At 39.3% G+C, this 24,833-nt stretch overlaps 1 protein-coding gene across 2 annotated transcripts in view; it reads right to left on the minus strand.

The window, feature by feature from the left end:
* Positions 1 to 4,623: 4,623 nt before the first annotated feature.
* PPP1R1C (protein phosphatase 1 regulatory inhibitor subunit 1C) overlaps positions 4,624 to 24,833 on the minus strand; it is a 38,848-nt gene continuing 18,638 nt past the window's right edge. Inside the window, exons 4-5 of one of the 2 annotated variants that reach the window (XM_039322577.1) lie at positions 22,342 to 22,413; positions 4,624 to 5,101 (exon numbers count right to left, since the gene is read on the minus strand). In XM_039322577.1, coding sequence (XP_039178511.1) covers positions 5,087 to 5,101; positions 22,342 to 22,413 — 87 coding nt within the window. In that variant the 3' untranslated portion in view covers positions 4,624 to 5,086. The remainder of the gene's footprint in view (positions 5,102 to 22,341; positions 22,414 to 24,833) is intronic. The other variant, XM_039322576.1, reaches the window with a different exon arrangement.

Consider the following 24,833-nt stretch of genomic DNA (forward strand, 5'->3'; position numbering starts at 1 on the left):
TATGACAGAATGCAAATTAGCAATGGAAAGAGGATAGGTGCTGATGTGGGGCGTGTGCTTGGGACTCAACTCGATCAGCTGGGGCCGATGACACGCTCCAGGAGCCGGAAACAGGCATTAAACAACTGTATATAAGACTTCCCCTGGCGTTTGCCTTTTAACCCTGATGATGTCAAATGTATTTGATGAAAGCTTGGTGGATTAAATTCTATTTTTGATAGATATTCTCTTGGTGATCATTATTTTGACTCCGCTCTGCAATGCCGACCGGGTTGAGAACATATGGAGTGTGGGATGGGTCTAGGGGTGACTGCGAGTTGATGGACGCTCCGGGGAGTAGGGAGAGGAGTGAACCCGGATGGAGGAATGCGCGAGAGGGCGGAGCTTGTGAGATCGGCTTACCGCGCCTCACATCGGCAGTACCCATTGACTCCAAAGATCTCTGTCACACGCACGTAAGAACGAGAAGCAACGGAGTGAGGAGGAGGGTGGAAGAGGAACGTTGTGATGTTCAGAAAGACCACACCTCACCTCCCCCCAGACCAAGGCCTTCCATTACAGCGTGGGGGAAAAGGGCGCAGAAGACGGAAGAAAGGGGGGGAGGAGTGTGATGACTGGGCATGACCACATTTACGAGGCTGACCCCATGGACAAACAACCTATCGAACCACCCCAGTTTACCACTATACCCCAACCAACCCAGAATGTTATATGTGACCATCTTGACAGCAGCTGGGTACGAGGGGAAGGTACTAGGGATGAAAGAGAAAACATTCACAGAGAGAATAGCCGTGTAGATGTGGATTGGGAAAAGGAGAAACGCAAACCACTATATAAACCTGAGGGAGAGAATAGATTAAAGGATGGAGGCAATCAGAGAGGTAGGGAGGTTGCTCCACCTACCTCAGAATCCAAAGAAAAGAAGGCAAATGAGGACACACGCGAAAAAAAGGGGTGCAGGAAGAAACGAATCACCGGAGCACAATTTAACCAATTAGGTCCGATGACGAGATCAAGGAGCTGGGCGCAGACTTCGGCTTGCTTATAAGAGACTCTCTCACTCTATGGCGTTATAAGCCCTGAGGATGCTGGCAGGTGACAGCAAAAGCTTGGCGTTTTTAAATTAAATTAAACTTTTATAGTTTTATTACCCTGGTGCTCACTTTATTTTAAACATATATATATATATCTTTGAAGATAGTTAATAAACATGTCATTTCAATGATGCCGTTTTCTTTTTTTTTTTAAAGAAAATTGAGAAATCAGAGATATCCTGAAAAAAATGTGTGCATGCTATCCTGTCATGAAAAACCAGAAATCCAAATTGGATTTCAAATTAGGTTTCTGCCATCCTCACAGGAAGAAAGATGTTCCTAAGCATTTAAAGTGTATTTTAAGTATAAAATGAATATTTTAAACCTCTGTAAGGCTCAATATATCCATGTTGTCTCCTAAATTCCCTCCAAGTCTACAAAAAGTAAATGAAAACCTATATTTTCAACTTTGCCCTGCCCCATTGGCTGCCTCTGGCTGAATCAAGGGGCTCACAATTCATCAGCAAAATGACAATATAATTTCCACCCTCCTACTTACATAATGAGAGGTTCCCACATTTTTTCTATAAAACCGATATACATTCATTCCATGCTGCCAGTTGTGGAAATGCTGTCACATATGGGGAAATTCCCTTGATTTACTAATTTCTCCTCTGTAGGAATGGGTCCTACTGTAGTAAAACTGATCTGAGTGTAGAATATCCTAGACTGCCTTTATAGCTCAGAATATTGATGTATACAAATACCCTTGTGAATATCTACAATAAATGGCTATTTTCAAGATGTGACTAATTCAATTTCTCCTTTAAAAATATCAGCAGTCCAAACCTGAGTTACATTTGTTCTTGTTATTGATCTCCACCTCAGATCTGAATGGTGATTCTTCTGTTCGAAAAGCAGTTAAGGCAAAGCTCTTGTGTGATGTTAAACCAGTCCTCTGATAATTGTGACAAATAAATGACATAGGAAAGGGGAGGTCCCACTAGAACTAGAAAAGAAATATGAAAAAAAATGTAGGGCAGTAACATGATAAAGAGATACAGGAGAAAAGAGTTCATAAATCAGGGAATGTGTCATGGGAAACCAAAAAGTCTCATTCACTGTTAAGAAAAGCACAACATCCTTTTCATTGTTTGGAAAAAAACATGAACGGCCAAATTACAAACTCTAGCCAAATGCTTTCAAGTCCCACTATTTTCAGTGGTATAGGCATAGGTATAGGTTTTTCTGGAAATCTCTTTTCTAAGTCTCTACTACCTGGCCATATTGTTCCTCCTTAATACAAATCAAACCATATCACAAAATGGCTAGTTCAGGTCAAAGTCCTGCTTAACAGAAAAACTGCTGCCACATGAGTCCATCCTCTGTATAAATGCAGGCATGATTTCTTCTTTACCACATAGGCAATTTAGTCTATCCAACAATTCATACCTTTAAGCAATTTCTTCTAATGCTGGGCTGAAATCTGCATTGTTCTTATCTGGGGCAAGGGGAATAATTTATCTTCAGATATTGGAAGACTTCTTCTCCAAGCTTATCATAACCAGTTCATTAAATTGTTTCCCAAAGCAAGGGAAGTATTTCAATTTATCAAGGTTGTTCTTAACATGTGACACATTTTGGATCCAGTAATATGAAATGCCACTTGGTTCACATTTATATTTAAAATGTGGGAGATCAATACCCTTTTGCAACAGTCCATTGGGGAAATTGCCATTGAGTTTTCATGTGTTTTTTTTTCTATTCTGAAATTATTATTATTGTAAAGCTAATTTAGGAGCCTTTAACAATTCTCCTTCCAAAATTATCTCCATGCTTCTACATGGTCTTTTGTAGTTCATGTCCCCCCCCCCAAATGTATTTCCCTTGGATATGGCACGTGAAGGTTTCAAGTTAGCTGAATTTTTCTCAAGTGAAAATCCAGAGATTATTTAATCTATATCTTTCCATTAACCTCCTATCTTTATCCTATCCATTAGCCTCCTATCTTCCTGTTCAACTATGCTTCTTCAACTAAGAAGTAATAGCTGAATAATTGCATATGGTGTAATGTGTGTCTTTGAAGGCTCTTCAAATACAGCTCTATTTACCTTGTTCCACATATTTTGCAAAAACTGTTATTCCTTCCCTCTAAACTATATCACAAGTAGATTTAGAAAAGAAAGATATGATGGATGTGCCTATACAAGGTCACCAACTGCTGGTTAGTGAATTTGCTGATCATCTGAAAGTGCCATTTATTTTAAGATGGAAATTCCATAGATAATTGGAAAAAAGATCTCTTCAAATCAAAAGGACCGAAGGCTCATTTAAAATGCCACTTTCAAATAGCTAATAGCTATTAGCTTCAATAAGGTTCTTACTGGATTTACAAATCAAAGTGTGTATCATGTGCATTCAAAACGATGTTATATGCTGAGGTCTGAAGGTGTAGCAACCTGTTTGGTAGAGATCACATGACTGCCATAACCTCCTGGCCACATACTCACCACATCCAGAGTTGGGAATTATAAACTAGGGCAGGGATAGGCAACCTTGGCTCTTTTATGACTCGTGGACTTCAACTCCACGAGTCATAAAAGAGCCAAGATTGCCTACCCCTGAACTAGGGGTTCATTTCTTTGACACAATCAAGTTTAGGATATCTTTGTGCATGTCTTAATGAAATTTTACCAGAGAAATTTGATCTCTGAGCAAGTTAGGAAAATCTTATAAGAAACCTATTAAAAAAATACCAATTTAATGTAAATGGCAGTCCGGAGCCACCCATGTGTAGAAGCATGGAAATCTCAAAAAGCTTAAGAGAGCATTTGGATGGAGAATTTCACTCTTCCCAGGATAAGAGAATATCTCCCTTGATTTTCTGTTTGCCTGTTCTTGCAGCCAAGGAACTCTGAATACTAATCATCTATAGCATTTCTTGAGATATTTAAGGCAGCAATGTCTCAGAAACTCATAAAAATAAGGTGATAATAATAGTAATAATAATAATAAAATTGGAAGGGACCTTGGAAGTCATCAAGTCCAACCCCCTGCTCAGGCAGGTAACCCTATACCATTTCAGACAAATGGCTGTCCAGTCTTCTTAAAAACTTCCAGTGTTGGAGCATTCACCGCTCCGGGAGGCAGGTTGTTCCACTGGTTAATCGTTCAACTGTTTTCAACAGTTTTTAAATTATTGAAAAGTCTCTACTCCCCTTTCTTTTGCAAGTAGGAAAGAATAACAATATATCTTCCCTGTCTACATGCAAAACCAGAAATGAATAAATACTCTGAAAAGACTTTGTTTCACTAAGGTTTTGACCCAGGCATCCCCTAGTAATTGCTCTTCAAGTAGCTTCTAGAAGCAGAGCAGCTTCCTTTCTTCCCTGGACCCTCCTTCTCAGCCCCTTCTCCACATCTGTAGCCCTGGCAAAAGTTAGAAGAAGTTTTTGAGCTGCCTATTCTTTCTTCAGCCAAGATTGGAGGATGAGAGGAAGCCATAGATTTTTCCCAATCTTGTAGAGCATCTGTAAGGAATTACATCAATCTGGCTTTCTTGCTGCAAGGAAGACTCTACAAAGCACCGTTTAGTCTAAATGTACATCGTATTTATTTTGTAGCATTTAAATCTGCACTATTTACAACTGATTTTAGGCTGCAGCCCACACTTGGAATTTAAGATAGTAGAGCCAACACCTTTGGAAACCATATATTTGTATATATGGCATATAAGTTGAGTTACTACAAAGAAAAGGAAAAGGCAAGGAGAAAGAAGCAACTGTCTTCACCGAGGAGGTACCATAGGCCAGTTCTGCAAATGATGAATTGCACTGCAAAACCCTCCTTTTCTTAGGTACCAGGATGAAGACTGTTTTGGGTCAGGAACATAAGCCATAAAGTTCCACAGTAGGTACTGAAAAGTTGAGCAGTTTCATATTTGACCATTGAGACTTTTTCACAAGAGGTTGGGTGCTATTGAGGGTGCTATTCCTCATCTCTTTCACAGACTCCTTCCTCTTCCTCTGGAAATGCCAAGTCCTTCTGGGTTTTTAGATGCTTAATTCCTGTAAATACAAAGACTTAGAGTTAACTTTTGCACTCAAGATGTGCAATCTGCCCAGCCTGCTAACAACAACAGCAGCAGTGGCAGCTAAATGGCAAAAGGATTGTGACATAAGAAAATGGTGATGTTACCTTTATAGTCCATTATAAAGATAGAATTGTTGGAAGGGCATGGATGCTTTTTGTAACCTCTCATTCTCTCCCTCTCCCTCCCTCTCCCTCTCCCTCTCCCTCTCTCTTTTTGCCATAGTAATAACAAGAACAGCAACAACAGCAAAAGCAATAACAGGGAAAAAAATCTGAATTGGTTCAGAGGATAGTGAAAGAGGACATAGGTTTTTTCCTCCCAATGCTAAGCAACTTAGCTGATTTCAGGACTAAATAGAGCTATTGTTTGGATGAATATGGTATTTCCCCTGTCCAATAGCAGTTAATGAAGAGAGAGGGGGGGAGAGGGAGGGAGGGAGGGAGAGAGAGAGAGAGAGAGATCTATAATGAACTGCATTTACATATATGTCAAAGAATGTGAAATAAGATTGTTCTGCTCATTCACTTTTTATTTTTTTTATTTTGTTTTGGTGAGACTATCTCTAAACCTCAACCCTTTATTTCTTTCTTCCACATAATACATTTAAACTGACAAACTGATTGTGTAGAACATGGCTCTTGGTCAACAATTCTTCCAATTGGGCTACCCTCTCTGCAAACCCCTGACTGTCCATTAGAGGTTGCAGAAAAGTCTGACCCTTTGACGGCATTTCGTGGATACCTGAATTTCTACCGACTAGATATGGTAGTCCTGTATAAGGTGAATTTTGATATTTGAAAAACCCAAAGTAATTAAAATGCTAATTAGTCCACTCCTAATTTGTTTCCACCATGCCCAGTACTTCTCTGCTCCATTTTATTCTGATCCTGAGATTGTTGAGATCTGATGAAGTCATGAGCCTGGTGTGGCACGTCTCTTCTCATGCTCTGCTACCCCTTTTGTCCTCTACTCAGTTTGTACTCCTCGTTGCAGACTCTGACCTCAGAGTTTTGCTTTTTGTTTAGGGCTATTTTTCATTTCTTGCCATCTGTCTTCTGGCAAGGCCCACAATAATGCTATGATTTCCCTGGATCCACCTTTTTCTTTTCTACTCTGTCACAATTCATTTGCACCCTTAGGTTCATTCCTTGAAAATTATTCTGCCTAGCTTTCTCCCAAAGTCAAAAACATCAGAAAGAATATCTCAATACTTGAGACTTATTTAGCTTCATATCTAACATATGCAACTCCCCCCTCCCTCTTCCTTGAGGACTTTGACTTCACTGTAGATGTTTAATTCATCCAATAGATGTTGATGGAGGAAAGAGAGAATGCCAGCCATTGTTGCATAAGGAGACATGAATAACACTTTGTACTGTTGAGGCATGTTAGATGAAGTCACTCCCCCAAAGCTTCTTTCCATATTCAGGATAAATTATCTGTGCAAATGAGGCAGTTCCCTGCATTTTTCAAGCCAGATTACAATGTCTCCAACAGGGAGTCTGAAAACTTGACATCTGGTTTAATTCATTCAACCAAAGTAGAAGAAATTGACATTGAATAAGCATTGCTTTTTTTTTAATACTTCAACTTTACTACAAATTCCTCAGGCTTAAAATAATGCATATGTTACCCAAATCAGGAGAGGGAAAGGAGGTTTATACATTCATGTAATATAAACTCAAGGCCACTCAGAATCACAGCAAATAAATAAAATAAACTTCACTACCTGTGGTTGAATTGATTCCATAGTTACCAGATAGATGCCAAATTTCAAGACACCAATGGAGTGATCCTACTTAACAGATACACAACATTCATTTCAGGGGAGGAAGGAGGTCTGTATTTGCATTATGTTTCAGTGTGGATCAACTCCCAAAATGTATGGGTCAGATAATATCCGGAAGGCATCCAAAGAGATCATAGAAATCACCCTGAGTTATGACTCCTCTCTATAGATGTACTACAGTAATAATTTTTGGCATTAAGGCAAAATAAACTTAATTTCTTTCTTAGATTTAGCGGTGGGGCGAGGGGTGTAAACAAGGTGGTCTTCAGCACACAAATGTTGAAGTTTCCTTTATTTATTATTGTTTCGAAAACAGATTTGCAAGAGAACTTACGAGATCCAATTCCATGAAGATTGCTACAGGGGCACTCTCTTTTCTCTCCTACACTCTCTTTTCTCAGTGCAATAGATTGTGTGTGTGTGTGTGTGTGTGTGTGTGTGTGTGTGTGTGTGTGTGGTTGTTTAAAAAAAAGTCAGCAACACAAGTATGATCTAGCTTCATGCCTAACTTGGCCTCAAGATCAGCAAACAGTAATCAGTCATACTCTTCCGAGCTTTCAGACTCATGCTGCAGCCCACCTTCAGGGACCAAATTTGATCTTGCATCATTATCCTGGGACTTATTGCCTCTTGAAAATATACCTCATAGCCGAAATTAATTCAGCTATTCCTTCCTACAATACAGCTGTGGGCGTAAGGCAATTTGCCTGCTAATAAACTATTAAGAGCTTTTATAAGTTATAAACCTGCTTTAGTCAGAGCTACTTTATTCTAATCACTTTGTCTATATGTAGTCATTTTTAGAATCAGCTGTTAGCTAACACCTGCCTTGACATTTATAGGAAGAAGCGAAAGAGGCTGACCACAAATGCTTCAGTTATAGGAAGTGCTGGCCTAGCTGACCGATTGTGGATTTGTAACCAGGCTAAAAAATTTTGCAAGTAGGCCCATTACTGGAAAAAAGAAAAGTAACGTGGCGTTTTGCTTAAGCTGTGGTGAAAAATGTCCAGGTAAAAGTTCATTGTTAGCATGTTAAAAAATATACTCAGAGGTGGAGAATTTAGCTAATTGAGTGCATCCTCCGATGCTTATTATGGGATGTTAGCTTAAACTGTGCATGTCTTCAATAAATCGGGGACAAGTGATGAAATATCAGGAACTTTTGATGGGTCTCTGTCGTTCTATGGCAGTGGTTCTCAACCTGTGGGTCGGGACCCCATTTGGGGTCAAACGACCATTTCACGGGAGTCGCCAAACAAGGCTGTCTGCCATTTTTTTCCCTTTCTCTTTGGCCACGCCCCTGGCACCCGGTGATGTATAAGTGGTTGGGGGTCACCACAACATGGGGAACTGTATTATGGGGTCACGGCATTAGAAAGGTTGAGAACCACTGTTCTATGATATAAAAGCAGCTGTTGGATATCAGCAGACATGTTAATGGAGATTCTCAGTCATCCAGTTCATGGTTGTCCCAAAGATGCTTTTTCAGGAGGCAACTGGACTTTCTTACTTTTCTTTGAAGACGTTAAACTTCTCATCCAAGAAACTTCTTCAGCTCTGACCAGATGGTGGGAATTGGAAGGATTTATATTGCTTGCAGACAGCCGGTCATTTGCATTCTTTTAGAGAGTCACTGAGGCCACTTGGAGGTTGTCTGTGCCCTCAGGGTCACCTGGGTAGTGCAAATGTTTGTTTCCTTCTTGGCCACAGGATTTTTTTCTGCCCTGTGTCCCTTCAATGTTGGAGATAGGCATGGGCTGTTGGGGATGAGTCTGTGTTGTCTGCATCTCAAACTGAAGAGCAAATGGTTCCTGTAGTCTGCAATGTTTTCTGGAAATCTGTTCCTTCCATTCCCCACCATCCAGTCAGAGCTGAAGAAGCTTCTTGGATGAGAAGCGAAACGTCTTCAAAGGAAAACAAGAAAGTCCAGTTATCTCATGAAAAAGCACCTTTGGGACGATCAGCAGATATGCTTGACTTGGACTATGGATTCAAGGGTCCATCTTTACTTCTGCACAGAAATAAAGTGTTGAACCTAGTTTCCTCTCTTAGTGTGATTATGAGCTCAGATTCAGTGGTGGGATTCAGCCAGTTCACACCAGTTCGGTAGAACCAGTAGCTAATTTTTTGTTGCCCAGGCCCAGAACAGACTTCTGGGAATGGCATCCACACAGAGAACCATTTGTTCACATATTTGAATCCCACCACCACTCAGATTGTGCTGGCTACAATGAATCCAGTGCTGAGCTGAGCCAACTTACTCACAAGCTTACATGGAAGCCTGAAGTAGCTTTACAGAAAAACACATCTGTCCATAAGGATGTAGGTGTGATTATTGGCAAATAATATATTCTGTGCAATCTTCTGATCAAGAGATATAGAGCGGGAGTTTTGGCTTTGATGTTAAAACTGCACAAGCAGAACTAACCTCATATCAAAGTCCTTCGCTACCTTATAATTTCCAACATGGCTCACATATAGCAGTGCATTGTGTCCTAAAGTACACAAAATGTTAAGCCATCGTGGGATCAGTTTAGGTTTACTAAATAAAAAAAAACAATGGTTTATGGTTGGAATGCACCATCTTCTATCTAGTTTACGGCTTAGCACTATCACTGTTCGTCCTCAACAGACATTTATACCAATATGTTAAACTAAATGGAGATATGATAGATAAGATAGATAAGATAACCTTTATTGTCATTTTTTTACTGTGGGCATGACACACATCAAAAATGAAATTTAGTTGCCCGCTCTCAAAGTGAAACACATACATGACACACACCTAAACATATTATGTACAACATGTGTATAGACCCACACCCCTATATATACATAACAAATAAATATTAAACACTGTCCATCTTGAATATGATGGGATGATTTTGGTCAAACGTTGCACAGGTAGCCCTCGTCTTACAAGCACAGTTGAGCCCAAAATTTCCATTGCTGAGCAAGATGGTTAAATAGATTTTGCCCCATTTTATGACTTTTCTTGTCACAAATTGTTTAAGTGAATCCCTGCAGTTGCTCAGTTAGTAACAGAGTCGGTAAGTGGATCTGGCTTCCCCATTGACTTTGCTTCTCAGAAGGTCACAAAAGGGGATCACGTGAACCCGGGGACACTGCAAGCATCTTTTGATCCTGCGACCGTGGGGATGCTGCGACGGTTTTACAGCTGAAAAATGGTCATAAGTCACTTTTTTCAGTCATTAAACGGATGGGTTGTAAGCCAAAGATTACCGTTATATGAAGCTGCAGTTCATCTCAGGCAGAGATTCCTCTGCACATCCTAGTGCTGGCCTGTCCCCAGTCAGGGGACAGGAGATGTTCTTGGAGAGGTAAAGGCTGCGTTAAGCCAATTGGCATGTTGCTTATGGAGACTACAGAATGTGGGGTTCGAATCCAATACCAGCCCACTCAAACCTGCCATTCTCCAGAGTTATAGTAACAGACGTACAATATCTATCATTAAGCTCATAATTAAGCACAGTGAGTCATGAAATTAAAAACATCCTTTGTCGTATCATGGTCTGTTCAGTTGGAGCACCATCTATCCTGGGACATTTGAAAGCTTTGTGTGTGTGTGGGGGGGGGAAGAGCTAATGGCTAATAACTAATGGGCTAGTTATCTGAAGGACTGTCAGTCTTCTATAGTTTTTGCTCATCCAGCACAGTCAGCGTGTTCTAGTCCCATTAATTAAGCCATGCTCATTTGATAGGACTCAGGAAGTGACCTTTTCCTCTCCTGGCCTTCCCCCAGAGATCTATTTGGCCTTCAACCTAACCTCATTTAAACAAACGTGGCTTGTTTTATCAGACCTTGGGCTAGAGTGGGTTCCTTAGGAGATTATTTGTTATTGGACTCTGTTGTTTATCAGGTGCTCCTTTTCCTTATAGTAATTTGTATTGTACTGGTCTTGACATACAACAGTTCCTTTTTTGTGACTATTGAAAGTTCAAAGTTACAATGGTACTGAAAAAAAGGCACTTATGATTGCTTTTCACACTTATGACAGCTGCAGCCTCCCCATGGTCACCTGATCAAAATTTGGATGTTTGCAACTGACTCACTTTTAGGATGGTTGCAGTTGTCTCAGGGTCATCTGATCGTCTTATGTGACCTAGCAAACAAAGTCAACAGGGAAGCCAGATTCACTTAACAACCATGTTACTAACTTAACAACTGCAGTGATTCACTTAACAACTGTGGAAAGAAAGGTCATAAAATGGGACAAAACTCACTTAAATGTTTCACTTAGCAACAGAAATTTTGGACTCAACTGTGGTCGTAAGTCAAGGACTACCCATATACTACTCAGGTTGCAGTGAAGCTGGGCAGCCTAAATAAATCAATACATACATGTAGGGAGGGGGGACTTGACCCCTCTCTGATTGCAGAGGCTGTCCCTTCAGATAGCTTAGTTCCCTTTGCTAGTCACCTCTGGTGTCCAGAGATCATTGATGTCACATCTGATACATGCAGAAGCAGGCCTGCTTGTGGGTGCCAACATAAGTGAAGCTAATTCCTCTTTATACTCAAGTAATTCTCTACATTCACCCTGGAAAAATCACTGTTCTCACTATGAACAATGAGAATTTAGCCTTCTGTGGCTTTGGGGGAGGTTCCTGTGCAGGACTGCAAGTACAGCAAGCTCTCTGAAGCACTAGAGGGCGCTTTGTTCCTACAGAGCAAGCCACTTTCCAACTGAGTACAAGGAATCCATCTTAACAGTGGCCACACAGAATAGAATAGAATAGAATAGAATAGAATAGAATAGAATAGAATAGAATAGAATAGAATAGAGCTGGAAGGGAGCTTGGAAGTCTTCTAGTCCAGCCCCCTGCTCAAGCAGGAGAATCTATATCATCTCAGACAAGTGATTGTCTAGCCTCTGTTTAAAAATCTCCAGTGATGGAGCGCCCATGATTTCTGGGGGTAAGCTATTCCACTGGTTAATTATCCTCACTGACAGGAAGTTTCTCCTTAATTCCAGATTGCTTCTCTCTTTGATCAGTTTCTAACCATTGTTTCTTGTCCTGCCTTCTGGTGCTTTGGTGAATAACGTGACCCCCTCTTCTTTGTAGCAGCCCCTCAAATACTGAAACACTGCTATCGTGTCTCTCCTATTTCTTCTTTTCTTTAGACTAGCCAAACCCAAGTCCTGCAGCCGTTCTTTATATGTTTTAGTCTCCAGGCCTTTGATCATCTTAGCTGCTCTTCTCTTAATTTTTTCCAAACTCTCAACATCTTTTTTGTGATATGGTGACCAAAATTGGCTGCAATATTCCAGATATGGTCTTACTAGGGTTTTATAAAGAGGTACTAATACCTCACATGATCTTGATTCTATGGCTTTGTTTATACAACCCAGGATTATATTAGCTTTTTTGGCTGCTGCTGCACACTGCTGGCTCATGGTTAAGTGATCGTCCACTAGGACTCCAAGATCCCCCTCACAGTTACTGTTTTTAGGCCAGGTCTCACCCAATCTGTACTTGAACCTTTGATTTTTCCTGCCTAAATGTAAAACTTTGCTTTTCTCCACATTGAAACTCATTTTGTTGGATAGGGTCCATTGTTCAAGTTTGTCAAGATCTTTTTAGATCCTGAGTTTGTCTTCTGGAGTATTGGCTATTTCTGCCAGTTTGGTGTCATCTGCAAATTTGATGAGTTCCCCTTCAATTCCCTCATCTAAGTCATTGATGAAGATATTGAAGAGTACTGGGCCTAGGACGGAACCTTGTGGTACCCCACTGCTTACTTCCCTCCATGTAGATATAGTACCATTGAGGACTACTCATTGAGTACAGTTTGCCAGCCAGCTAAAGATCCATCTGATGGTGGTGTTGTCTATTCCACCTTTTTCTAGCTTACCAAGGAGTAGATTGTTATAGATAGTTATAGAAAGTTACCGTTTTAACATCTTCCTACCCAAAGGTCTCTAGTTAACCAAACATTCCTGTTCACGGGGAGGGAGGCCAGACAGAAACTAGGACTGATATAGCAAGCACATGTGCATATATGTATATATGCTTAATTTTTTGTGCCTACTTTATATTTTTCTAATGCATAATCCTTCAAATTGTGAGGTTTTCTGTTTATACAGTCATATAAACAGAAGCAATTTTAGTCTGTGATATGTAGTCACGTTTGAGAAATTTCTGGTGACTCTACTGTTTTTTTTTTTTTCTTATTCCCTGTTTAAAGATGGTTTCTTTCTCTTGATATGATTGATTTTATAAGGAACCCTTCCAATACACCAGTCTTTGGTTTCATTATCTCAAACACTTGTTTCCCATCTTGTTTTACTTTATCAACTGCAATATGTATTCCAACATAATCAACTGGATCCAAAGATTTCATTCCAGTTTTGGAAAGCTTTGCTCCATTTGTGGAAAGGAAAATTTAATTGCCTTCCAAAATATCAGCTGTGCTATCTCCACAATAGCCTCAGAATTGGCTTGGATTTATTTATAGATGATTTATGTTCTTTCTGCTTTGCTGTATGACATCACACACATACATACATACACACAGAGAGAAACACACATCTGTGTAAACTGAGCTACAGTGAAGATTTTTTGGTAATGAAAGAATTCCTAAAAGATTAAATATTAAGTCATGAGGACAAACTTCACCTTTTCACCCTATTTTCAGAGACTAACACTTCAGAGGCTGACACTTTGAGAGTCAGATTTGCTTTTTTTGGTATTATAACAAGAGCTATTAGAACATCAAAGATTCCTCTTTTTTCTATTTAAAATAGAATCTGCATGCATAGAACTTCAGAACTTCAGTTGTTCTAAATGCTCCAAGCAGTTTTTGCTTATGTGGTTTACCAGCTCATGTACAAAGCAAGTACTTTAAACAGAAGCTGCTTCAAATTGTGTAACTATGGTAACATTGGGCAAAACATTTCATGTTTGAAATGGCCAATTTGAATATTTCAAACCTGGAACAAAAGACTCATGTTCCAAAGCATTATCTTGAACTTAGGATAAAATGTACAATTTAAAATCATGGGAAATTGAAAGAAGATTTTGTTTTCTTTTTTCTAGCCCTAAGGCTACACAATAGGTGTGATGTTACCAGAGGTACTTGCTAAATAACATTTATCTAAATGCACAGAAAAAATGAAGAAGGGGATTTAAAAAAAAAAAAGTTTAACAAAGCAAACCCTCAAAGCAATAGTTCCGTAAAAATAAACACATTTTTGTGGCCTAACTGCACAACTTCTTACATAATTCAAAATCATCCTCTTAGCCAATTTTTCTGTAAGTATCGGCAGTTATATATGTACTTGGGGAAATATGAGGAAATAATATTTGGGAATTTTAAGATATTTTCTCCTACTACCTTGATCTAGATATAGAATATATTATTTTTATACTTCTTCTACTTCTGAGAGGACTTCTTAGAATATTCTTGGCATCTGTTGGATAAAGTTGCTTGACTTTGCTCACAGTTGGACACCACCTGGCAGGTCCTAGGGAAGTGACCAAGGCATATTGGTACTTGGGTTGCTCCCAAGTTAGTACACAGGTCTCCAAGGTTGCAAATTCCTCCACCTGTATTCTGGACCTGTGCTCCCCCCCCCCCCCGGTTGATTAAAGCCTTCCAGGAGATAGTTGGGTTCAAGTGGGAGGCAAAGGGCTACTTGCCTTGAAGGAGACAGTGATATGCCTCCTTCACAAGAGACAAACTTTGCTCCATTCTCCAAGCATCCCTTGTTCTTCCTGAAAATTACTTGAGTAGAATGAGGCTGTAACCCAGTACATTGAATGTGGGCATGTGGGGAAATGTTACTTTTGGGACACCAAGAGTTTCTATTATGGTTTTTAAAGTTTTTCTAGTCTTATTGTTCTTCTGTGACCTATCCTGTATTTTAGTACATAAGATCGATGACTATAAAGGTAGATTTTGGTTAATAACTGCCCTGTTTAGTGATTGTTTGAACTTTTGATGGCACTGAAAAAGTCATTTTTCAAACAGTCCTTGATTGCAATTCAGGTAATCATAGCATCCTTGGTCACAAGTTCACTATTTGCAATCTTCACTGCCAGCTTCTGACCAGCAAAGTCATTGGAGAAGGCAGCAGGAGATTGAAAATGGTGATCATATGATATTGCACCTAACAACTGCATGTGATCTGCTTAACTGATAACAGAAATCTGATGCAGTCATATGATATTTCTGTCAAGGATGAAACTTTGGCAGTTATATGCCTCTACATTTCAACTTGCCTTTAGAGTAAGGGGGGGAGAGATGTTACTTTCAAGTGGGTTAGATCGAGAAATGAAACTTCTAAGATTCCACTAAAGATCCTGAGAGCCTGAAACCTTTTCAAGGACACCATAACAGGTGTGAATTTGAAGCAGATGGTTCCCATAACAAAGCTAACTTGTTTATATGGACAATGTAAGAATTGTCCATATAAGACATTGGGGGTTTGGCTAGGAAAATTATTGTTTAAATCTATGAATTGATGTTGGAAGCTCAGAGTTAGTTTTGCTTTGACATTACCATGTAGTGTATTCAATAAACAGTAAGATTTTAGAGATGGAATGAACCTGGAGTTTTATTTGAATTCTCAAGCTGATTGTTCACAATTTCACTCAATGACTGTGTCTCTTAGCAATGGAGTTGCCAGTCCAGTTGTGGTTGTTAAGTCAAGACTACCTGCATGTGTTTTTTAAATTAATAAATCTATTTTTATTCTACTTCTTCTCTGACAAGTTGTTTATTAGATTCTTATTCTGCCCTTCATTCAAGAGTTCAACATAACATATATAACACTCCCTTCTCCAATTTTTCCCCATAACAACAATACTATGAAGTAGATAATAGAAAACATAGCTAAGTATTTGTTTTCTTTTTTTAATGGGTTATGGGAAGTAGGGTGAAATTGGTTATGTATTGTCCTCCTTCTGGGTTTGGAACTGATGGAAATAAAACATATTGGTTTTGACACAGATATAATACTTAATTATGTTACATGTGGGTAACTGTTGATTATATCTAAGGAGGTTCTTTTATCTGGTAAGGTGTTCTTACCAAATATATTTTGATATTTTTCTCAACAATACACACTGCATAATGGCCAATCACACACATACATACACACATATACATATAAACAGAAGAGGGAAAATGACCTGAACGTTGGGAAATGATTAGAGGTGCCTCCCATTATGAAAAAGAAGAGTTCTCTTTCTGATTTTTCTTTGATGTCTAATTTTCATGCACTCCTTGATGAAAGGAGATCTTCCACCCAAGAACTGAAGTTAGTCACAAGAATCAGTGAAGAGCAGGGTTCTAATGTGGTTCCAATACTCAGTGCTCATGACAAATTAAAATTGCCTGATGTACTAAATTCAGTGAGCATGCCTAGATCATCAGAGTATGCCTCTAGAACAGTGGTTCTCAACCTTTTTAATGCCGTGACCCCCAACCGGTCGTAAGTTGAGGACTACCCAACCGGTTGTAAGTCAAGGACTACCCAACCGGTCATAAGTCGAGGACTTTCCCTGCCGGGGGCGCCGTGCATGCGTGGTGCCGCCCCCTGCGCCAGCTGAGGCATAGCTGGCAAGCGGCAGAGATGGCGCAGGCCGACCACCAGCTGGGCCACCAGCTGGCCCAGCCCAAGGGAGGTAAGGCACCTGCCAGGCCCCACACGCACCAGCAACCCTCCCTGTACCCGCTGGCCTCCCACCTCCCACCCCTGGCCCTCTTTTACTTACATTTTTAGTAGTTGTTCAGCAGGGAGGGGTGGAAACTTCCAGACAGCTCGCCTTCACTGCAGACAACTTGCAGCACCGTTTGCAGAATGGGACTTTTGGCGGGCTCAGCAGGGCAGAGACAGCCTGGACAATTCCTATTGGCTTTTGAAAGCCAATAGAATTAGACTCTATTCAAGAGAGTCTATTCTATTGGCTTTCAAAAGCCAATAGAATAAAAGGGAGTAGCACAGCTAAGGAAAAGGGGAAAAAATGGTGGACTGCGTTGTTTGGCAACCCCGTGAAATGGTCGTTCGACCCCAAATGGGGTCGTGACCCACAGGTTGAGAACCGCTGCTCTAGAACCTTTTTTTTCTAACTCTGCATCATTACATCAATACTGTACAGTATGTATAGGTGGCTGAGAGGAAGATTGTATGTATCAAGAGAGGTTAATTATTTGGCCAGGACAGGGAAAAAATCTGCTAAAAACAGAAACCCAGTTGGATATCTCTGCTAACCTCATTTTGGAAGGAGCCAATCAGCACCATGAGGAAGATCCAAAATGTAGAGGCCTTTTGAACAGTGAAGGTGTCTCCCAATATCCATTAAGCACAGAAATACAATCTGCTCAAATATCCTGCCCTGAATAGTTGTGTAGGCTGCTGTCCACCTCATTCTGCGATCAATAGCACTCACATTGATTTTTCCAGGGGCTGTATTCCAGTAAAATGCACGTGTGCATAAAAGAGTAAGCCATTTCCCACTTAAAGGTCTATTTGCTGATACCATGCAAAAACACAAAATACATCAAAAGGACTTGAGAGAAGGAGAGAAAAGATGAATTTGTGAGATACTTTGGCATGTTATTCATGCCTTATTGCAATTTCCAATACACAAAAGAACTATCTATAATTTCAGACAATCACATCCATTAGGCAATCAATCAGTCAGTCAATCAGTCAGTCAGTCAGTCAGCCAATCAGCCATAGAGAACTAAACAAAATAAAACCACATTTCTATGCCTTATATATAGAGAGACTAGCTATGTTGCTTCATTAATAGTTCAACAGTATAGTTTCTTATACTAACTTAGTAGGCCAGACAATAGGGCACCATTTGTCCTTTCTGCTTAAAACATTATTTTTTACAACTGTGAATGAGATAAGAGTGTGTGTACAATATGCTCATATTGATTTAATATTTGTATTAGATTCAGCTCAACATTACAGAATACAGAATAACAGAGTTGGAAGGGACATTGGAGATCTTCTAGTCCAACAACCAGCTCAAACAGGAGACCCTATATCATTCCAGACAAGTGATTGTTCAATCTCTTCTTAAAAACCTCCATTTGGGAAGCAACCACAATTTCTGGAGGCAAGCTGTTCCACTGATTAATTGTTCTAATTGTCAGGAAAATTGTCCTTAATTCTAAGTTGAATCTCTTCTTGTAAGTTTCCATCTGTTATTTCTTGTCCTTCCCTCAGATTCTTTGGAGAATAGGTTGACCTAACTCTTCTCTGTGACAGCCCATAAAATAGTTCACCCCTAATCCTTCTTTTCATCAGACTAGATATGCCCAATTCCTGCAACTGTTCATCATATATTTTAGCTTCCAGACCTGCACTTGTCTGCACTCTTTCTAGGATCTCAACATTTTTTTTTATTGTGGTAACTAAAACTGGATGCAGTATTCCAAGTCTGGTCTTACCAAAGCAGTATAAAATGGCACCGACATTACATGTGATCTTGATGATATCCCTCTATTGTTGCATTGTCTTTTTTGTCAGTTGTGGCACCCTAGTAGTTGTCCACTAGGAATCTTAGATCCCCCTCACAGTTACTGCTGTTGAGTCACATATCACCTATTCTATATCTGTGAATTTGGTTTGTCTTGCCTAAGTAAAAAAAAAAACTAACTTTTCTCACCACTGAGTTGCATTTTGTTCGGAAGGGTCCAATGTTCAAGTCTGTCAAGATCCTTCTGGATCTTGAGACTATCTTCTAATGTGTTGGCTATTCCCCCCTGCAAATTTGATGAGTTCCCCTTCTTTCCCTCATCTAAATCGTGTATGAAGATGTTGAAGATATTGAACATTCATTGGCCTTGCATGGGCATTCTATCTATCATACAGCAAAAATTATTTGAATGCATTAGCTAATTTTGGTGCACAGATCAAAACTTGCTGATCAAGACCAGCCTGCCCCAAGGGTTGAATTCAAATTCTTAAAAAATGGAGGTCCCCTTAGGTCAGGGGTATCAAACTTGCAATGTCACGTGACGTGCCATGACATATCATGACTTTTTTTCCATTGCCGGCAATGGGGTGGGCGTGGTTTTGCATCCAGCCCACAGGCCAGCAGTTTGACACTCCTGCCTTAGGTGATATACTGTAAGACAGTCATTATCACTCTGATCAGCATCCAACTGAGAAACATTCACTCAAAGACTTAAGAGAGAACAAGTTATCCAAATACAGATTGAAGCCTCTGACTTTTTCTACAGATAACATACTAAATTACAAAACATCTAATGTATGATTGATATAGCAAATGGACATGTTGACCTCTTAAGAACTTGGTGGGTTCTGAAGAAAGTCCTACTAAGGGCTTCTCCTGGTTCACGCTATGGCTACCAGCATAATCATGGCCAGCCACAAAGCCAAAAAACAACTAGTGAGGTTTCTCTGTCTCGATGTTGTAGCACCCTCATCCCCAGAAGCTCATTGTCAACTTCCTAGTTTCTCTTAGTTCTCTCTCTCTTTTTTTCCTGGATGGGTGGTCAGGCATAAATGCAAGCTGAAGCCAATCATGTTTATTTTCTGAAGGAGCTCTACGTATATATGGAATCTAAGAATCTTACTGAAAATAAAAATGAGCATGACGGAATGCTTCTTTTAAATTGTGTTTAAAGTTAAAAAAATAGGAAATATAAAAGGTGGTACTAAGTTATGTGTACAAGGAACATTAGAGCTCTTGGTTGCTATTCTTAAATAGCATAGCATCAAGATTATTTTTCTTCTTCTGGTCTGTTCAAATACATGAATGAAATTTGTTTCTTTATATCTGAGATGGGCAATTTCTAAAGCAATGGAGGCAGTTCATGCTTTAAACTTCCTATGAGTGATGTAAGAGCCATCTGATAATGTAATGATGTGGTTGAAATTAGTCCTATAAGGCTTTCCCCCCCCACACCCACACACCTTTCAAAGACGTCCCACTACCAATTCCATCACCTCAAACCCCCTGGTCTCCTTTTCAATCAACAGTTTATATTTGGGAACTGAACTGTGGGAACTGAAATAGGAGTCTTTGTGTGCAAACTTTTACTCTTCTCACCCTTAATACTCCCCTCCCCCCACCCAAATACTCTGAAATTATGCTGATCCTTTTCTATGAAGTTTCTCAGTCATCCAGGTCATGGTTGTCCCAAAGGTGTTTTTTTTTTTTTTCAAAAGGCATCTGGACTTCCTTTGTTTTTCCTTGAAGACATTTTGCTTCTCATCCAAGAAGCTTCTTCAGAACTGAAGAGGTTTCTTGGATTAGAAGCAAAATGTCTTCAAGGAAAAGCAAAAAAAGTCCAGTTGCCTTTCGGAAAAGCACCTTTGGAATATGCCGATCCTTGCTTTGAAATTGGTGGCAAAAACTAGTTCTTTCAAATGCCTTGGAGATTCTAGCGACATAACTAAGATAGTCTTGTGAATCAAGCCTGGCCAGTGTGGCCAAGTGGCTAAGGGACTGGACTAAGCTTGGGGTGATCTAGCTTCATTCTGTCTCTAACCAGAATGGAAAATTATAGAGGGTCTTCCTCTCTCTGCCCAACACAACTCACAGGGCTATAAAGGAAAAGTTGGAGAATAGCTTCCGGGTAGTTTCTGAAGTCTTTAGAGGATATAAATCTAGCAAAAAAAAAAAATCCCTGACATATACAAAAGCTTACTTTGCACACTGTTATAGCAGACTGAGAGTGTGCTCAGCTTGGAGAAAGAGGACTGAAGGCAGCTTCTCAGTTCTTCCATGAACAATATTAGCATTAGCCATAGTGGCCAATGGGAAGTTGGCATGGGAGATGCCAGCTGGGAAGTTGGCATGGGAACAAGTACTCCTGTGCTCAAGAATGTTTGGTCAATCTCAAAAATCTTTGGATCAGTAGGAAAAGATCCACCTCTGCTCCTGTGTGGTTAAATCTTGGGCTCAATTTACTAGATTTGTGCACATGTCTTTACTTGGGAGATTTATGTTATATCTGACTATTAAAGCAGCAAATATTAGTATTTCCAGTTTATACTTACAGGCAGCCCCTATACAGTATGAAATGAGTCAAGAGTCTATAGTTAAGGAAACTAGGCTTTCACAAGGGTACTGAAGACCATGTTCTCTCTCTCTCCCCCCCCCCATGTGTTAGGCCAGAATTGCAGAACCCATCTTTGATGTTATATGGTTTCTATAACATCCTGGGTGTGAGCTGTGGTTTTAATTTTAAAAAAAGTATTTGTGATTGTTGTTAATGGATTGCTAGCCACCCAGCCCTATAAGCTAAATAGATAGATAGATAGATAGATAGATAGATAGATAGATAGATAGATAGATAGGTAGGTAGGTAGGTAGGTAGGTAGGTAGATAGATAGATAGATAGATAGATAGATAGATAGATAGATAGATAGATAGATAGATAGATAGATAGGAACATTAATTGGAAATGAATGAGGGAGGAGCCCATCCTTCACCTGTAAAATACCAGGGAAAAGATTATGACCTGGGTTTGAGGTACCAGCCTTTCTGAATCCCCTTTCTTTCAATCCGAAAGGTGTTTTTCAAAGGGCAACTGGACTATCTTGGTTTTTTTCCTTGAAAACATTTCACTTCTCATCCAAGAAGCTTCTTCAATTCTGGTTGAATGATAGAAAATGGAAGGATTTATGTATATTCCTTAGCAGTCATCTGTTTGTTAGCATTCTGAAGGTCAATGGTTAGCTCTCTGATAGTCATTAAGGCCACTTGGGGGTTTATCTCTACTCTCAGGGTCACCTGAATCAGAGTTCAAATAGGTGTGGACCTGCAATGAAATTTCATTTTAATGTATGTTTCATTTTAGTGTACATTCAAAATGACAATAAAATTATTATTCTATTATTCCATTCTTGGGCTTGCTGAAAGGACTGTGTTGTAGACAGGGGATAGGTGGTGTCATGTCTCTCCCCCTCTGTGGAGAGAGGGCTGTTCAATTCTAATATAGATGACCTCTTTGACCCCTCTTTTAAACCAATGGAGACCGATGGAGTACAGACAAACCCCCAAATGGCCTCAAGGACTTTCAGGGAGCTAATGACCAAACTTCAGAGTACTAACAACTAGATGACTACTAAGGAATATAAATCCTTCCATTCCTCACCGTTCACCCCGAACTGAAGAAGCTTCTTGCATGAGAAGTGGAATGCTTTTAAGGGGGGAAAAAAACTAAGAAAGTCTAGTTATCTTTTGAAAAGCATCTTTTGGACAACCATGACCTTGATGATTGAGAATCTCCCTAGACTTCCTCTCAATTTCATCTTCAAAGAACAGCATTGTAAGCAGGCACCTCTTTTCCCTCCATGGGATCACTAAGTTCTCCAGTAATGACAGAGCAGTAGAGAGAGAGATGGTGACATGCCATATTCAGCAAGTGATCACTCAAGAGGCATTTGCATAAGAAGAAACAGTACCTCAACAGTACCTTTCATGGCAGGTGCAGCATAGACACTCTGCTTCCTCTGTTTAGGGGAGACATTCTGTGACTGTCAATAAAAAGAATGACCTTTTAGTGCAATCAAGAACTAAACAAAGTATCACACACCAGACTACAGGAGGGGCCTTATAGGCTCTCTTCTCACCACAGGTCCATATGGAGAGTAATGGTGTAAGGGAACAGCCTTGAGAGATAGATCAAGGAATTGCTGTCTAGGGAATGGTCAGATAAAAGAGAACACAGCCCAAAGCTCTATAATGGGTGGTTAAAGAAGCTCATGATGGACCTTCCCTAGCTTTTGAGGCTGTGAAGGAGATGGCAGGAGATTTGCATTTTCAGACATGTCAGACTTCCGAGCAGATCAAAAGAAGAAACATCATCAGGCAGTCTAATTCTACTTTATTGTAAGACTATATTAACAAAATCTTGAAAGTCTGAAAGTACAAATCTCTCACTGTCTCCCTTTATAGCTTGAGAAGGTAGGAAAAGTCTCCTCTGACTCTTTTTCTCCACCCATTATGCAGTTGTGAGCTATGCTCTCTCTCTTTTCTGACCATCCTCTTTCATTTCTTTTGCCTCTTCTTTGAAGGTCTTTCTCATACATCATTGCACTGAGGAGGCCTCCTTGGTTTGCCTATGAAGCATCTTCTTGATCCGGCACTGCAATATTTTCTGCCATGTAGCTTGAAGTAATATAACCCATTCCTTATTTGTCTTTAAGAAATTTCAAAATTGATATAAATATTTTAGGGGAAGGCAACATCCATTCTTCCTTTTTATTTTAGTACATATTCAGATTGTAAAAAAAAAAATCAGATGGAAACTGGTGGTATCTTTTCCAGCTAACAGATGTTATTAAAGGACATAGGCTTTCATGAGCCACAACTTATCAGATCCCATCATGGATTAACTTATCCTAAGGTGTCTATGGTGTGTTGCTCCTTTTTTTTGGTTTGTTCCCAAAATCTGGAGGTTAGCATCAGATTTTTAAAGCTGCCTGGAGTTGCAGCCAAAGCAGCCAAACTATAATAATAAACAAACAAAAAAAAAAAAACCACTGCTGCATTCAGCTAATGGCATTTCAGCAATGTGAAATAATATGTGCTCATTATAAACAATAATAATAGACTCTCTGCCTATTTTTTTTTTTGACTGATGAAATTACTTGGATGAGCAATGAAACATCTCAGATTAACAAATTCTGGTCCAGTTGCTCTGATTCAACCTTATAGATACTTCTGGCCTGGATGATTAAGTCTACATTGACATAACAAATGCTCATATTATTTTTTTAAATAATCTCAACTTAAAACACCATATCTCAATTCCAAAGAGTTGTGTATGGGCTGTTGTGAATTCACAAAGTATATTTAGAGCATATTTCTTCCAATCAATGAAGATTCAGCAGCTCTATAAGCTGATCTATGAAATGTAAAGTGGTTCATAAAATTTTATGTTAATGGATGGAAAGATGCTTTTTATGAATAAATTATTGGATGCAGTCAGAGAGTGCTAATTATATACATTGTATGATGGGATGGTGATTGTCATTATTTAATGCTTTTAAATGTTTGTACCTAAATTTGAAAAAAGAATCAATAAGGTTTCTTGCTATTAAAAGCAACACTGTCCTATTTCAATTTTCAATAAAAATTAAATTGGTCTGGAACATACTATATAGAGGACAGAAAGATGTAACAAACCCATTTTAGGGATGACATATTTTCTGGATAATTCTTTTGATTCCCTCTATTTTCTATAATTTCTTTAATTTTCAAAATTCAGATCAAAATTCAGAGGCAAGAATGAATCCTTGTATAATTAAAACAGCATCAATGATACACAAAAAGAAGATGTTAATTATCTTGGCAGAAGATTTGTAATTTAAGAAGTACATTAAGCAAAGACGGATATCATCAAAAACTGTCCAATGAGCATTTCACATACAGTACTGACAATGGCAGAGGAAGAAAACACAGGAAATAGCATGGAATATCCTGGAAAGAGGGCAAGGTGGCTAGAAAATTGAACAGGTCCCAGCAGCATTTTTGCAGCTTCCAGGTTTTTTTTACAGAATAAAGTAATAAATATTTTACAATTTAATTTTCAGCAAATATGCATCATGTGGAATAAATCTTTTTAATAATTATTGGAAGGATATAGCATTTCGGGGATTAGAAAATGTTTTTCATATCTAACTGATTTGAGATCCTATTTCCCCCCCCCCAAAAAAAATGCATAATTTCAAGTTAATTTTGAAGTCATGCTTCTAGATAACCATTAGGTGCCAGCAAAGAGATACAGAAAAATCCAAATCTTTGCTGCCATCTGGTGGCTGTCTAGTTTTTTAAAGCTCAAATATAGGTAACCTATGAGTAGGATAAGTGTCAGAATGAGCCTATTCCTGACCTCAATTCAAATATCTATTCTGAGTCTAGAGAAGCAAAGATGGAGCAGATTTTTTCTGGC

Source organism: Crotalus tigris, unplaced genomic scaffold (genome assembly GCF_016545835.1).
Source record: "Crotalus tigris isolate CLP2741 ecotype Arizona unplaced genomic scaffold, ASM1654583v1 scf7180000024116.2146003, whole genome shotgun sequence".
Lineage (NCBI taxonomy): Eukaryota > Metazoa > Chordata > Lepidosauria > Squamata > Viperidae > Crotalus > Crotalus tigris.